This window comes from Eschrichtius robustus, chromosome 11 (genome assembly GCF_028021215.1).
Source record: "Eschrichtius robustus isolate mEscRob2 chromosome 11, mEscRob2.pri, whole genome shotgun sequence".
NCBI classification, from domain to species: Eukaryota; Metazoa; Chordata; class Mammalia; order Artiodactyla; family Eschrichtiidae; genus Eschrichtius; species Eschrichtius robustus.
The window spans coordinates 77,314,380-77,331,862 of NC_090834.1; the positions used below are offsets into that span (position 1 = coordinate 77,314,380).

At 35.5% G+C, this 17,483-nt stretch overlaps 1 protein-coding gene across 5 annotated transcripts in view; it reads left to right on the forward strand.

Moving 5' to 3' along the window:
- The window catches only part of PRMT3 (protein arginine methyltransferase 3), a 138,680-nt gene that overhangs the window by 43,045 nt on the left and 78,152 nt on the right, over positions 1 to 17,483 (forward strand). For all 5 annotated transcript variants that reach the window (XM_068556359.1, XM_068556358.1, XM_068556355.1 and 2 more), the window contains one exon: positions 9,417 to 9,516. In XM_068556359.1, coding sequence (XP_068412460.1) covers positions 9,417 to 9,516 — 100 coding nt within the window. The remainder of the gene's footprint in view (positions 1 to 9,416; positions 9,517 to 17,483) is intronic.

Here is a 17,483-nt window from a genome sequence, read left to right on the forward strand (position 1 = left end):
GCTTTAGGGTATACATATCTTCAGATTTTCTCAATATTGCCAGGCTGTTTTCCAGAGTGGTTATACCAATTTATACTTCTACCAATAGTATATAACAGTTCTGGTTGGTATTGCCTACCTTTAAGAATTTTTTCCAGTTGGTTGTATAACAGTATCTCATTGCAATTTAAATTTGCATTTCTGTGATTATCAGTGAGGCTGAGCATCTTTTCATGTGATTATTGGACATTTGGATTTCCTTTTCTGTGAAATATCTGTTTATGTCTTTTGTTCAGGTTTCCATTGAGTTGGGCCTTTTTATTATTTGTAGGCAATCTTTAAATATTTTTTTATTTGAGTTGTTTATAGGTTTTATGTAATGAAAAAGTTCTCATTCTTGCTTGCTATTTCACTCTCTTCATAGTGTCTTTGATGTACTGAAATTCTCAGTTTTCATGAGCATCATTCATGTTTATAGTTGCCACTATATGTGAGTTGGGTAAGAAGTCTTATGGAGGTGTTTTCCTATATTCTCTTATAAATTTTATAGTTGTGTTTTTTACATTTAGGTTTGTAATCTACCAGGCATTGTTTTTTGTATATGGTATGAGGTAGTGATCCAGATTTTTATTATTACCATTATTATTATTATTTGTAATCTGTTTAAATGACCTAGTTGTCCCAGTCTCACTTAGTGCAGAGACCATTCTTTCCTCTCTGCTTTGCACTGTCATATTTGTTGGGAATCAAGCATCCATATATGAGGCCAGTATAACCTTTATACCAAAACTCTACTAAGGCAGTAGAACAGAAAAGTATAGGTCACTCATTTGTGAACATATGTTCAGACATCCTATTCAAAATATTAGAAAATTAATTGAGCGATATATTGGAAGGTAAAGTTTATCCCAGGAGTACAAGTTTGGTTAAATTTGAGAAAATCAACCAGAAAAATCTTTTGAGATATCTCAGGAAAAAAAGTTTGGTAAAATTCCATATCCCTTCAGTGTATCTATATATTAAAACTCTTAGCAAACTAGAACTAGAATGTTATATTGTAACATGGTACAGTGTATCTACAAAAACCAAAATTACAGCCTAGAACTTGATGAAGCTTTGAAAGTGTTCACTTTAAGTTCAGGAACAGGACAGGGATACTTGCCATCACCTTTTCTATTCAACACTGTAAAGGAGATCCTAGACAGTGGAGCAAGGCAATAAAAAGAAGGGTATAAGAATTGGAAATGAAGGAACAAGACTGTTCTTGTTCCCTAGTAATATGTTTGTGAATATTGATATCAGAAATAAGCTATAAATAAGTTATTGCAATAATAAACTATCAAGGTGCTGAATACTTTAATTTTTTAATTTGACGTATAGTTGATTTACAATGTTGTGTTAATTTCTGGTGTACAGCAAAGTGATTAAGTTATACATATATATATTCTTTTTCATATTCTTTTCTATTATCATTTATTGAAAGATACTGAATATAGTTCCGTGTGCTATACAGTAGGACCTTGTTGTTTATCTGTCTTAATATATAGCAGTTTGTATCTGCTAATCCCAAACTCCTAATTTATCCCTGCCCTCTTCCCCTCTCTGCCTTTCCCCTTTGGTAACCATAAGTTTGTTCTCTATTTCTGTGCCTCTGTTTCTGTTTCGTATATACGTTCGTTTTTATTACTTTTTAGATTCCACATATGAATGATATCATACAGTATTTATCTTTCTCTGTCTGACTTATTTCACTAAGCATAATATTCTCTAGGTCCATCCATGTTGCTGCAGGTGGCAATATTTCATTCTTTTTAATGGCTGAGTAGTATTCCATTGTGTGTGCGTGTGTGGGTGTGGGTGTGTCTGTGTATCATATCTTCTTAATCCAGTCATCTGTTGCTGGGCACTGGGGTTGCTTCCATGTCTTAGCTATTGTATATGGTGCTGCTATGAGCATTGTGGTGAATGTATCTTTTTGAATTAGTGTTTCTGTTTTTTCTGGATATATACCCAGGAATGGAATTGCTGGATCATGTGGTATTTCTGTTTTTAGTTTTTTAAGGAACGTCCATACTGTTTTCCATAGTACCTGCACCAATTTACATTCCCACTAGCAGTGTAGGAGAGTTCCCTTTTCTCCACATCCTCTGCAGCATTTATTATTTATAGACTTTTTAATGATGGCCATTCTGGCTGGTGTAAGGTGGTACCTCATTGTAGTTTTGATTTGCATTTCTCTAATAACTAGTGATGTTGAGCATCTTTTCATGTGCCTATTGACCATCTGTATGTCTTCTTTGGAGAACTGTCTACTTAGGTCTTCTGCCCATTTTTTCATCGAGGTGTTTGTTTTTTTGTTATTGAGTATTATGAGCTGTTTGTATATTTTGGAAATTAAGCCCTTGTCAGTTGCATCATTTGCAAATATTTTCTCACAGTCTGTAGGTTGTCTTTTTGTTTTGTTTATGGTTTCCTTTACTGTACAAAGTTTGATTAGGTCCCATTTGTTTATTTTTGCTTTAATTTTTATTGCCTTGGGAGACTGACCTAAGAAAATATTGTTACGATTTATGTCAGAGACTGTTTTGCCTATGTTCTCTTCTAGGAGTTTTATGGTGTCATGTCTTATATTTGAGTCTTTAAGCCATTTTGAGTTTATTTTTGTGTATGGTGTGAGGGGTTTACATGTGGCTGTCCAGCTTTCCCAACACCACTTGCAGAAGAGACTGTCTTTTCTCTACTGTATATTCTTGCCTCCTAGGTCAAAGATTAATTGACTGTAGGTGGTGGGTTTATTTTCGGGCTCTCTTTTCTGTTCCGTTGATCCATATGTCTGTTTTTGTGCCAATACCATGCTCTTTTGATTACTGTAGCTTTATAGTATTGTCTGAACTTTGGGAGGGTTATGCTTTCAGCTTTGTTCTTTTTCCTCAGGATTGCTTTGGCAATTCTGGGTCTTTTGTGGTTCCATATAAATTTTAGGATTATTTGTTCTAGTTCTGTGAAAAATGTCATAGCTAATTTGATAGGGATCACATTCAATCTGTAGCTTGCTTTGGGTAGTATGGCCACTTTAACAATATTAATTCTTCCAGTCCAAGAACATGGGATATCTATCCATTTCTTTAAATCATCTTCAGTTTCCTTTACCAGTGTTTTATAGTTCTCAGTGTGTAAGTCTTTCACCTCCTTGGTCAGGTTTATTCCTAAGTATTTTTTTTTTAATGCAATTTTAAAAGGGATTTTTTTTTTACTTTCCTTTCTGATATTTCATTTTTAGTGTAAAGAAATGCAACAGATTTCTGTATGTTAATCTTGTATCCTACTACCTTGCTGAATTTCTTTATCAGTTCTAGTAGTTTTTGTGTGGAGGCTTTAGGTTTTTCTATATAAAGTATCATATCATCTGCATGTAATGACAATCTTTTCTTGTCTGATTGCTGTGGCTAGGACTTCCGATACTATGTTGAATAGAAGCGGTGAGAGTGGTCATTCTGTCTTCTTCCTGAATTTAGTGGGAAGGCTTTCAGCTTTTCACCATTTGGTTTGTTGAAAAATTTTGCATGTATATTCATCGAAGATATTGGCCTCTACTATATGTGTGTGTGTGTGTGTGTGTGTGTGTGTGTGTGTGTGTGTGTGTGTGTATTTTGTTTTTTGTAGTGTCTTTGTCTGGTTTTGGTATCAGTGTGATGGTGGCTTCATAGAATGACTTTGGAAGTGTTCCCTCCTCTTCAGTCTTTTGGAATAGTTTGAGAAGGATCGGTATAAGTTCTTCTTTGTATGTTTGGTAAAGTTCCTCAGTGAAGCCATGTGGTCCTGGACTTTTGTTTGCAGGGAGTTTTTTTATTACAGTTTCTATTTCACTTCTAGTGATTGTTCTGTTCAAATTACCTGTTTCTTCTTGATTCAGTTTTGGTTGGCTGTATGTTTCTAGAAACTTGTCCATTTCTTCTAATTTGTTGGCATATAATTGTTCATAGTACTGAATACATAATTAATATATAAAAATCAATTGTATTTCTGTAAAGAACATGAAGCAGACACTGAAAATTAAACTATATCAAAGTGTATTGTTAATATTTCTAACCTCCTCCCAGACAATGCAAGGACGTTAAGTCACTTTTAATGGAAAACTCATCCAAAGGATGAATGTCCCCCGATAGATGCTGTGCATGAACTACCAGTCAGCTGTTTTAACAACTTCTTCCCCATTTTACCCTCTGACATTGGTTAGTATTTCCTTGCCATGTACTTCTCTGGTATCTTTAATCTTACAACATTTTCTACAATGATTTCTGCAAAGAAGAAAACCTGTGAAGACCCTAATGACTATCAGGATTTGAACCATTCTCTACAAAGCTTATTAATAACTCAGTAGAAATGTTATCTAATTTCTCTTTTTCACATCATATTTCGAAAGCTATCTAAACTCCCCTCTCAGTGAGCTGGTTTTTGTTTCCTCCCTCTGTCTTTTCTCCTGTTGATGCCCCCATTCTTTTGTATGTCAAAAACATCATGCAGTCCTATTCTTGTTAACTGAACAAAGTAATCAGATACTGCCTCTTGAATATTCTCTTGGCTTCCATATAACAGGATTACATAAAGTGCTCAAGAAGGAGGAGTTGCTGATTTCCACATCTTTTCTTATCTTTGCCAATAGCATTAAATTATATTGTTATCATAAAGCCAGTCTAAGTTGACTTGCATGCATAACATGCCTACTGTTTTAGAGAACTGTTCTACTTGAGGGTTGGGGTGACGACAGGGGATTACCTCTCTTGGGATAGATAAACTGCAGCCCTGCTCTTACTCACTGTAGTAGTTTAGTTGTTGTATCACCTGGAAGCATCTGTTCACAGCCTCTTAGGGATCTGTCATCGACCCAAGTAATCCTTTCTACTCAGTTGTATGTAAAATAAGTGATAGTATCCTCCTGATTGTTTATCCATGCCAGTAATGATTTCACCAGCTTTTTCTGGGATGTCTCTCAAAAATGTCCTATCTCTTTCACAAAATATTCTCAGCACTCAGGAGTCCTCTGACCGTGTCCTCCTCCGTTTGTATCGTCCTTGGGGTAACCCCAAGCTTTAAGTTCATTACTTTCTTAGTGGATACTTCATCTTCCCAGGCAGCCATATAAGCATAAGAAGGCCTTCCAGTGAGAGGAAAAACTGTTCTTCTAGTCCTTTCTTTTGCCATCATTTCTTCTCTGAAAAGACTGGCATTTTTTCAGAAATGCTAGTAACAGCCAGATAGTGTATTTTTTTTACTATCTTCCTCTCTGCCTGCTGCTGCCTATCAGGCCAGTAGCTACTTTCTCTGAATCTCAGTTTTGCCATTTCATACCAAGGATGAGTAGGCAACCATCCCAGGATTAGATCCTCCTCTTATTTTTCAGTCTCCTCCCTTTTCTGGCTAAAAAGTGCCTCAGCTTTTTTGATTCATGGATCTGTATGAGAGTCCTCCTCACAGCACTACTCTGAGATAAAATATTTTCAAATCAGACACACAGAAACCTGATTACCCAGGATTACCCAGAGAGATTATCCAGTATTAAGCTTTGTTAATAATTTCAATGATACAGGCAATCAAGAGACTCAGAAAAAGCAGGGAGCAATCTGGTACATAGAGCAGGACTCCTTACTGTGGAAGTTAATAACCTATGCAACTTACTTAGAGGCCTGTCTACTCTAGGCCAGAGTGTGCATGTCTAATACAGGGAAGGGAAGAATAAAGAAGTTGCTTTTCATGTCCCAGACTTCTCCCTGATTAGTCTGGACCTCTTAATTGCCCGTATTTTTGAAATTATTTGTGAAGCCTGACACTGGGTAAAATCTCTGGCTTATGTGAGTCAGATTTGACAGTCTGATCCTTTGTATTCACTCACCCAGAGATGTCCATTCTCTTTTCTCATTACTTCCTATTGGGACATAGAAATGCTGTTTTGTTTACATATTGTCTGAGAGCTGATCCTAAAATTCATCTGGAAAACACAAATGACCTAGAATATCCAAAAGAATTTTAAAAGAAGAATAAAGTTAAAGGACATACACTGTTAGACTTCATGACTTGATTTAAAGCTATAAAAATCAAGGAACTGTTGTATTAGCATAAGGATATGCATCTAAATCTTGGAGCAGAATTGGAAGTCCAGAAATAAGCTTATACATTATGTTTAATTGATTTTTTTTAAAATTTTTATTTATTTACTTATGGCTGTGTTGGGTCTTCGTTTCTGTGCGAGGGCTTTCTCTAGTTGTGGCAAGTGGGGGCCACTCTTCATCGCGGTGCGCGGGCCTCTCACTATCGCGGACTCTCTTGTTGCGGAGCACAGGCTCCAGACGCGCAGGCTCAGTAATTGTGGCTCACGGGCCTAGTTGCTCCGCGGCATGTGGGATCTTCCCAGACCAGGGCTTGAACCCGTGTCCCCTGCATTGGCAGGCAGACTCTCAACCACTGCGCCACCAGGGAAGCCCTGTTTAATTGATTTTTGACAAAGATTCTGAAATAATTCCATGGGTTGGTAATACTTTTTCTTCAACAAAGTTGAAACTATTACTTGTGATAGTTTTTCCAACAAAGTTTTTTCATTATATATGAAAAAAATGATCATGATGCTATATTGGAAAATACAACTCAAAACAGAAACTAAAAAAAATTTAGAAGAAAACATAGGTGAAAATATTTGATGTAGGCAAAGATTTCTTAGATATGTCACCAAAAGCATGAACCACAAAAGAAAAATGTGATAAATTGGTTTTTATCAAAATTAAAAACTTTAGCTCTTCAAAACATATCATTAAAAAAATGAAAAAGCCACAGGATGGCAGAAAATATTCACTGTACTTAAATCCGTCAGGGTTTTTATCCAGAGATGTAAAGAACTCTTAAAATTCAATAATAAGACTACAACTGAGCCAATTTTTTAAATGGGCAAAAAATTTGAACAAAAGATGATAGGGGAATATGGCCAGTAAGCATATGGAAAAAATACTTGGTCATTAGGAAAATGTAACTTTTAACCATGATGAGATCTTAACACACAGTTAAAATTTAAAAGATCAGCAATACTAAGATGACTAGGTTGTGACGCTATAGAGAAAACCATAATTCAAAAAGACACATGTACCCCAATGTTCATTGCAGCACTATTTACAATAGCCAGGTCATGCAAGCAACCTAAATGCCCATCGACAGACGAATGGATAAAGAAGATGCGGTACATATATACAATGCAATATTACTCAGCCATGAAAAGGAACGAAATGGGGTCATTTGTTGAGACGTGGATAGATCTAGAGACTGTCATACAGAGTGAAGTAAGTCAGAAAGAGAAAAACAAATATCGTATATTAACGCATATATGTGGAACCTAGAAAAATGGTACAGATGAACCAGTCTGCAGGGCAGAAATTGAGACACAGATGTAGAGAACAAACGTATGGACACCAAGGGGGGAAAGCTGCGGGGGGTGGGGGGGGTGGTGTGATGAATTGGGCGATTGGGATTGACAGGTACACACCGATGTGTATACAATGGATGACTAATAAGAACCTGCTGTATAAAAAAATAAATAAAATTAAATTTAAAAATTAAAAATAAAAAAAGGAATGCTCATATATTGCTTGTGGGAATGTAAAATTGTATATGAACTTTGTAAAACAAAATCGCAGTTTCCTAAAAAGTTCTATCACTTCCATTTAACAGAGCAGTTCTTGTACATAAATGTTAATAGCAGCTTTATTCATTATAGTACAAAGCTGGAATAATCCAGAATTCCATCCCCAGGTGTGTGGGTGAAAAAAAGTGTTTTATTCATACAGTGGAATACTACTCAACAATACCTAGGAATGGAACTACTGATATACAGAAAGATATGCATGAATCTAAAAAGTATGCTTTTTGAAAGAAACCAGACACAGAGGGGTACATTCAGTATGATTCCGTTTATGTAAAACTCTACAAAATACAAACTTTTTTAAAAAAATAAATTTATTTATTTATGGCTGCGTTGGGCCTTCGTTGCTGCATGCGGGCTTTCTCTAGTTGAGGCGAGCGGGGGCTACTCTTTGTTGTGGTGCATGGGCTTCTCACTGAGGTGGCTTCTCTTGTTGTGGAGCATGGGCTCTAGGCACGCGGGCTTCGGTAGTTGTGGCTCGCAGGCTCTAGAGCTCAGTCTCAGTAGTCATGGTACACAGGCTTAGTTGCTCCGCGGCACGTGGGATCTTCCCAGACCAGTGCTCAAACCCATGTCCCCTGCATTGGCAGGCAGATTCTTAACCACTGCGCCACCAGGGAAGTCCCCAAAATACAAATTTTAATATGTAGTAAAAGAAAGAAATCAGTGGTTGCCTGTGGATGGGAGGATTTTCTGGAAGGAGCACTAATGAATCTTCGTAAGAAAATAGAAATGTCTGTATATTGATAGTGATGGTGGTGGTCACCCAAGTATATCTGTTTTTTTTAAATTCAACAAAATTTACCCTTAAAATGCATTTAATCTTACGTATATAATACCTCAATGGAATTTGGGGGGAAAAAATCCCTCCTTTGTTAGCAGAAGAAATCCTTTAGAATTCAGATGTACATCCTTTGAAGGTTGTGAATTTATTTAACTAGATACAAGCTTAGTAGCTTGCTTTTAGCTTTTTGGAATTATCTCTTTAACTCTGTTGTTTATTTGAAACTGCAAAAGGAGGGGGTGAAAAATATGTGCTAATCTTGTGATCAAGCACGTAAACATATCTAATGAATGGTATTGGACAAGGTTAAATTATTTATGATGGGAGGAGAATTTCAAGTTTTACACAACATACAGTATTTTGTTATTCATGATAATACGTTACCATTATATAGTGCTTGAGGATGTGTACATAGCTTTCACAAATATTTCATCCTCATAGTAGACTATGAAGTAGGTAGGGAAGGTATCATCTTTCTGTTTTACACATGAACACACAGGCTCAGTGAGATTGTTACATAATTTGGTGAAGATCACTTAGCTGAAAAGTGCTAGAGGACCTGGAAATCAGTGTAAGAGCTTCTGGCCCTAACTGTCTCTCCACTGTGACACACTACTTCCCTTTAAAATATACTTTTGTTGTCTGGTCTGTCTGTCTCCACCTCTCCCTTTAAAAAAAAAAAAAAGACCCATTAACTTTATTGACATGTATTTTTAATAGAATTCGAGTTTCTTTTCATGCTGTAGTTTTAAATGCTGGTTTAGTTGTATTATTGTATTAACCAGAAACATTCTAGGGGGTTCATGATGTGACCAAAAAGCAATTACAGTGCCCAGAGAATAAATAAACTTTGAAAAAACATACCTTTGGGTTCCATAAACGAAAATGAACGGTTGCCAAGAAATTATGTAATTTGACTAGTTTTCAGAATCTGTTTAACATACTAATTTAATTCATTATGACAATTTTCAGACTAAATAAACTTGAAGATACTATTATGCTAATTAAAGGAAAAATCGAAGAAGTTCGTCTTCCTGTAGAAAAAGTGGATGTTATTATATCCGAGTGGATGGTAAGTGTTTGCAGAGAAAACTACTTTTATTAATTTTTTAAAAAAGCAATGAATAAAGTAGCAGGTTTTCTGCATTTAATTATATTTGATAAATGGCAGAATGGTAGCATTATTTTAAAAACAGCTACAGTCTTTTTACGGTAGTTTATTCTGAAATGGCACTTATTTACTGGCCATTTTATAATTTTTTAAAGAAGAGAGTAAATTAGCCTTTTTACTTTTAAAGTCATAATAAAGAATTATTATTTTTCTACTTTCTAGATTTGTAGAGACCTAAATATGTTTTCCTAAAAGCCTACAAGGACTAGTTAAGGATTTACTAAGACTGTTTATGTCAAAATAATGTGATGTTGCCACTGTTATTGTCATACTTAATATCCTGTCTTTCTGATCTGTTAGGTCATGTAATCAGTGTCCTTTATCACATAAAATAGAATTTATTGGCATTATTAAGATAATAAAATTAAGGTACAATATCTAGCTTTATAATTTGCTTTTGAAACCACAAATCAAGACTATTTATTTTAAGGAGTCTGTAAAGTAAAATTAATGGTATTGTCAACTGATTTAACTCACTGATATGCCACTTCAAATAAGACGAGTATATATTATTTCCAGATATACGAAGGATTTTTTTTTAACCATTTGGAAGTTGTTAAGCTTTTTCTTAAAAAAAGTATTTGATAACATGTATTTTCATTAAATGAATTTATCAAAACTTCTTGAAAAGAATGAGTTTTGCTTTACAATTTTCTATAAATTTTGAATAAACATAGAAAATAATAATTCTAGCAAAATTGCACTGATTTCAGGGAGCTTTTGAAATGTTCAGTTTTTAATGTAGTCGTTTTAATTTAGAGCCAGTGACAGTCACTGTTGTTGGCAGTTACTCTTTTGCATGTGAAACAGTGTGTTGATTTTTTCATGCTAGGCTTGGCTTTTAACAATTCTTGATCACAATATCATTATTCTTCTTATACCAGATAATTTGTATCAGCACTCTGATTTCCCTTATGAATTGAGTGAGAAGGAATGAATTTAGTTAGTATAATTAAAAATTCAGCATCTTTTTAAAGACTACAAAAAGGTGTTTTGGAGAAAGTACATTTGAGGCATCTGCTTGGCAACAACTTTAAGTAGTTTATACTAAATGTTGGCTGACATAATCCTCATTTCTCTAGGGACCATTTTATTTTTCTTGGAAAATGCATCTTTAAAATTACCCTGAATTACTAGAAGCAAACTAAAAGATAGACTTCACTAAACTTCCTGTCAGCTCAGTTAACTAGCTGGGTAGTTCTTGCCCTGCCTAGCAGAATTATCCTTCTGGGTAGTTATGTTCTAGCAATTTTCATTTCAGAACTTGAAATGTAGTCTAGAAATATTAATATGCAGTTGAAATCTTAAAGCCAGTTGGTGTAATAACAAATGATAACTTAGCTAGGTTGAGTGAATTTATGAGATTGTTACAGTTATGATGTGAACTTTACTGGAAGGTATGCTGGTCTTGGGCTTATTTTGCCCTCAGATCCATTTGACACCCTTCTGCTTTCTTCTGTCTGATGGAGAAGGGCTACCGCTGCAGGTGGCTTTTCCTAGGCTCCTGTGGCAGCCGACTTCTGTTGGGTTTGGGGAACCTAATGGGAAACACTAATGGGAGATTTATGGAAGGGAGAGGACAGGGCATTTCTTTACTTCTCTTTTGTCTCCAGTGGTGTTGCTGACGGAAGCTGTTTCTTTTGGGGCTCCAGTTCCCACTTGTCATAATTCCAGCATCCACTGTGCGACCCTAGCCCTGGGCTCTTGTAGCAGTGCTTTTTCATTTTGTTTCTCTAACTCTTTTAGTTAGACTCTAATTGATATAAAGGACACCTTTCATTTTGGAGGATTAGTCAGGCATGATCTCTGCCTTTATCGGGAAGGCAATGTCACACAAACAATACTGAGTTACTGGAACCTGAGATGAAAGGGGTCAGTTGTTTGGAACCAAGGTGCTTTCAGAAACTCTTCAGTAAGGGAAACAAATACGTGGGTCCAGGAAGTGGTAACTAAGAACTTTCTTTCTTCCTCTTCACAAAGGTATAACTTAAGAGTTTGCATTATCTTACTATCTGCCTTTCCTTGTAAGTATCAGTGAGGTTGGAGTCTAGCAGATTGTGTTTAACGTGTTAGGTGGAACATTAGACACTGTAATTTATGGCAGTCACCGAGTCTTCTTTGTGGCTTGGCAGTATCATTTATAGTATCTTCTATAAGTAAGTCCCCTCCTAACTTTGGTACTTCTACTCGGATTTCTGAGCTGAGAAGCTGGAAAATTCTAATTACATAATTAAACAAGGAGAAGGTATGCTTCCTAAAATATATTCAAGATTTTTTCAGATATTCCTACTTTGGCTTAAACAATGGGCAAGTGGCAAATAACTGACTATTCTAAATTTATTTTAAAGCCACATTTTCATGAAGCGGCATTTAAAATTAAAATACCTTGCAAAGAATCTTCTGTCTTTGATTTTTTTTTTTTCATCAGTCAGGATACAAAAATCTAGAATAATCCAAGTTTAAGCTATAGCATAGACTTTTTTTCTCTTTTTAAAAGTATTTTCCACAAGGAAGGGCCAAAAAAAGAAAACACCCTGCAGTATTGAACACAGATGTTTAATGGACGTGTAATCCAGTATAGCAATGTAGGCATCATATATTGCAGAGACGTACATCTGTTTTCTTGTGCTGTGGTCCACTAACTGATCCATGGCTTAATCTAGATATGTTTTTTTGTCTACAGCTGTTCATGAACTTTGCTTTTATTTTGGAAGGTGTTCTTAGATAAGAATGTAATTTTAAAAGCCAGGTCATTGCTGTTAGCATGTCAATTTAATAAACTATCACTTGTCTCTTAGGTTTATGCATTTCTACATTTAAGTTTGCATTTAATTTTACATTTTCATTTTTATTGAATGAAATTTCTATTTGATAAAATTGTTATAATTTAAATAAAAAGAGTTTAATTTCTATAGGATTTCATGCCTATGAGTATCTGTTCTCATTTTTTACATTTTACTGTACCAACAGAGCCATTCTTTATGACTTCCCATTTCTGATCACCTAATAAAACTGTTCAAAGTAAGCATCCCTAATTCTTGTCCTGTGAGCCAGTAAAGCCAGATTGACTCATGTGATGTTGCTGTTTTCCATCTAAGTTTTCAGCATGACCTCCTTACAGATAGATAGATAAGATCCTGGCATTGCATGATACAACTGCCAGAGGTGATTCTTGTTTGGACATGTTATTTTCTGTCATCAGGACCATTAGGAAAATTATACATTAGGTGAATTTACATTGTCATGATCACTTATAATATACATTCAGGTTGTCTAAAGTCCCTTGTAATTTTTCTGTCTAGGCTTGCTCTTCACAGAAGTGACCTAAAATTTTGTCACCTTTCCCATCCCATTTTCACCAACACAAGTGTGTCTGTATAGTGCATGCATGCACGCACAGGCCCACACCCACAATGATGGGGTATTCTTTGTTCATATTTAATATTCTTTATTGTTTGTAAATAGCTTTTCAGGATTTTATAGCTTTTATCACTTAGAAACATGACTTGTGATTTGGTTTATCAACAGTCCAGAAACTGGGCCATGAAGCCTGTCATAGGTCATATTTTCAACTGGTGCGTGTTGAAATGTCTTTGTTGTTTTTAGTTTGGTCTGGCAGTGAAACCATGCCATTTCAGCCAACTGCCACGAGGATCAGGTGGCCTTTCCTGATCTTTCTTGCCTTAAATGATATAATAATAATTATGTAAGTAGTTCAGTAAATTAGATAAGTTGAATTAATCTTAGAGTTAGGGAAAGTATAGGAGATGAATTAACAACACAAATTTTCAATTGTACAGGTGTGTTTTTGCCTTTCCTGTCCATAACAAGAAATATGCTTATGACCTGAATTTAAGGATTTTTTTAAACTCTTCTATTTTTCCTCTTTTATATTTATTACTCTGAAAATTTTAAGCGAAATAAAACTGTACATTTCTAGTATGTATTGTTTTGTCTACTTAAAAGTAGACATAATCTCTTATGTCCAGTGGTTCAAGATAAGGAAATGTAAGACATAAAGACATAACATAAAGACATAACTTTACCTCAACTCTATACCTCTTGCCATTTTTTTCTTGCTTTTCTTATTTTTCTGTTGGTCCATCAGAGAAAAAGACATCTTTTTACTGCCAGATTTTTGGTATATTTTTTAAAATCAATAAATAATAATCAATAATAGGGACTTTCCTGGTGGTCCAGTGGTAAAGAGTCCGCCTTTCAATGCCGGGGACACGGGTTCGATCCCTGGTCAGGGAACTGAGATCCCACATGCCGCGGGGCAACTAAGCCTGCATGCCACAACTACTGAGCTCACGTGCCTCAACTAGAGAGTCTGTGTGCCTCAAACTACAGAGCCCACGTGCCCTGGGGCCTGTGCGCCACAACTAGAGAAGAGAAAACCCGCACGCCACAACTAGAGAGAAGCCCGCACACCGCAGTGAAAGATCCCGCGTGCCGCAACTAAGACCCAACACAGCCAAAAATAAAATTAAATAAATAAATGATAAATCTTTTTTTAATAATAGTAAAAAATAACAAAGGTTAAAAATCAAAAATACAGTGTTACATAAAATTCACTGTAAAAAATGTTCCTTAGATGACAAAGATTACTGTTGTTTTAAAGTCTTTTGTTTCTATGTCTAAAGTCGCGTTATTATTAGTGTGTTTTTGGCAGAAATAGTTTGCCCCTTAATGGAGGATACTGATGATTAGTGAGAGCAAAATATGTGTTAGCAAACTGCCTTATTTCTTTTAATGTGTTTTACCTTCCCTGTCTGGCAAACTGCTAGTAGTTCTGGAAGACTCATCTCAGACATCTCCTCCCTTATGCAGCTTTCCCTTTTAGCCCCTTGATCACATATAAAATCTCTTTTCTCCTTTCTTTTGTAGTTTAGTTTAAGCTTCTATTATACACTTTTACAGTGTATTAGAATTAATTGTTCATGTACCTTTTTCGATTCTCTTAAGACTGGGAACCAGGATTTACTTGGTATGGTCATATTCTGTAAAAGGAATCAGCATTAGTAAATGATGGGGGAATATACATCATAAGAGAACTTTCCCAGATAGAAACTCACTGGCCACAGACACGATCTTATTTATAATTTTCTGTACATCACAGGAAGGCAAGGATGTAGCATGTGACAGAGTTGAGAATATTGCTCCAGAGTCAGACCACCTGAACTCTTGGCCCTATTTTGCCACACCTAGGTTTGTTACCTTGGGCATGTTACTGAACCTCTCTGTGAGTCAGTTTCCTTTTCTATAAAGTGACGATAACAGTAGTGCCCACTTCACAGGGTTTTTGTGAGGATTAAATGCAATTAATACATGTAAATGTCATAAAACATTCTGGCACATAATAAGACCTCAGTAATTAGCCATTCAGTTTTTAAAGTTATGCAAACTTTTAAGCACTGTGTAACTAGTGGATGAGCTGCTTGAGTAGGTTATTCAATAAATAAAAGTTGGGAATGATAATATACGTGAAGTAAAGAATATTAATACTTGAGGGAAGAACATTCTTGGGGCTTCTGCCTTGGCTTATCAGCCCTTTGTAAGAGCAGAAGGTCCTCTGTTTCCATGGCTAGCATTTACTAATTGACTCTGCCTATAATGAGTGCAAAGAAGTATGATAATCAGCTGATGGATGTGGATTATTGGGGTTGGGAATATTTTTGATATTTTTCTTCATATGAATTAAAATGTATTATATGTATGTTTCAAGAAAAAGTCTCAGTTTGCTGCTCTGTAAACAAATTTTAGGTAGTACTGATAATACCTAATTATTTTACATAAAATATAAAATGCATATTCAGTAGGAATTTTTTGAGTACTCTAAATATTAACAGAGAGATAGTTACTGTATTTGAACACTGAAAGGAAAATCGTGGTTTATAAGCATAATTTTTTCACAGATGTGCTGACATCTGAATTAAGAATAAAACGAAAACAAAGACAGTAAAAATGTAATTAAGAATAGGCCTCTTGGGCTTCCCTGGTGGCGCAGTGGTTAAGAATCCGCCTGCCAATGCAGGGAACACGGGTTTGAGCCCTGGTCTGGGAAAATGCCACATGCCATCGAATAACTAAGCCCGTGTGCCACAACTACTGAGCCTGCGCTCTAGAGCCCGCGAGCCACAACTACTGAAGCCCACGCGTGTAGAGCCCGTGCTCTGCAACAAGAGGAGCCACCGCAATGAGAAGCCTGTGCACCGCAACGAAGAGTAGCCCCTGCTCGCTGCAGCTAGAGAAAGCCCGCGCACAGCAACAAAGACCCAACGCAGCCAAAAATAAAATAAATAAAAACGAATAAATTTATCCCCCAAAAATAGGCCTCTTATGTATAATTATTTCAGTTTTATAATCTTTACATTTGTTCTTAGCTGCACTCTTAGCCACCCCCCAGCCTCTCCTTTATTTAATCTTAATATTTGTTTAAATTAAAATTCACATCACACTCTGCAGCCATTTTATTTCTTACTCTAGAGAGGAGACCGTTTTGTAATAGTGGGATCTTGGTAGCTGTAGGGAAAATTTAACCCTTTGAGAAATTGTTTAAGTGGATCTCAGGCTATTTTATATTGCAGGTACATTAGAAAAGTGTAGTAATATGTATCATATTCAAATATATGCTATTTGTTTTTCTGTGCTTGAGACCATATTTAAGTGAAAATGTTTAGTCCCTTAAGGAAAGTTGTTTATGTTGAACCAGTTATGTGTTGTGGGTAAGTTTTTGCTTTTGAAACATAATATTTTGGATGTTTTATATCTCTTTCATCAAATTTCTGGAAGTTGCATTTGCCAAGAGATTCAGTGCATCATATGTGATTGATTCAATTGGATTTATTTGCTTTTTGGCTCTCCGTAATTCCATGTTGCATTCTAGTTGTGCTTAATGTTTTCTCAATGAGTTGTAAAGATAAAGGGCATAAGTTATTCAGGAGTATGTATCAACTGTCCTTACAAAAACTTTTCACTATATTAGCCAGAGAACATGAAATATTTGTTAATTTTTATTTCAAACTCAAAATTGTATAGCAATTAAAAAATTTTTTTTTCAGTAAAACTGTTTACCTCTACCTGGGAGTGAAAGTAAGCTCCTAAATTTTAACAGTTTGCATTCGCAGAGAGATGGGCATTCATTACGAACTCAGATTGTTTTCATGTAACTCAGTTGTCTCAGTCATAATTACTATAATAATTAGTATGAAGTGGTTCTACTTAAGAATTATCTTAGGACGGATATTTGATTCACAAGCCTTGAGTAATCATATGAATGCCACCAATTTGTAATAAATAATGCCTGCTCCACTGCTCCACAACCTGGATTTAGAGAACCCCCAATCATGTGTTTGAGAAATAACAAATTATATCTGTGTGAAGATTCAAGGGGGGCATTATTAGTATTTTTATGGAGTGGAATGCAAAATTCTTACAGATTTTTAAAGTAAAACACCTGCCTTCTTACTTTTTTGAGCCCTTGCAGAGCTGATTTTAGTAAGGCACTCCCTAATTCCTTGGGAATTCCAATTCATTCTCTTTAACCATTAGAAGTACTTTAAGGGACAAGTTTAAGAAGCCATGACTTACAGTTTTTTGAAACTGATTTAAAGGACTTGATGGAGATAACTGTCCTCTTAGTTTTTCCTCCCTTTTAGCATAGATCTTTCATACTATCTTCAATAGATCCTCCAAATTGGCAAAATTTAGGTGACAGGACTCTGAAGTAATTATTTATTTAGGTGAAATGAAAATTTTAGCTGGAGTTAGTTACATTAAATGTTGATCTGTTCTTAGTAACGACTTTCTTGACCTCTCAATACATTACTTGTTTTGAGTAAATTTTTCAGTAGTGGGTATGCATT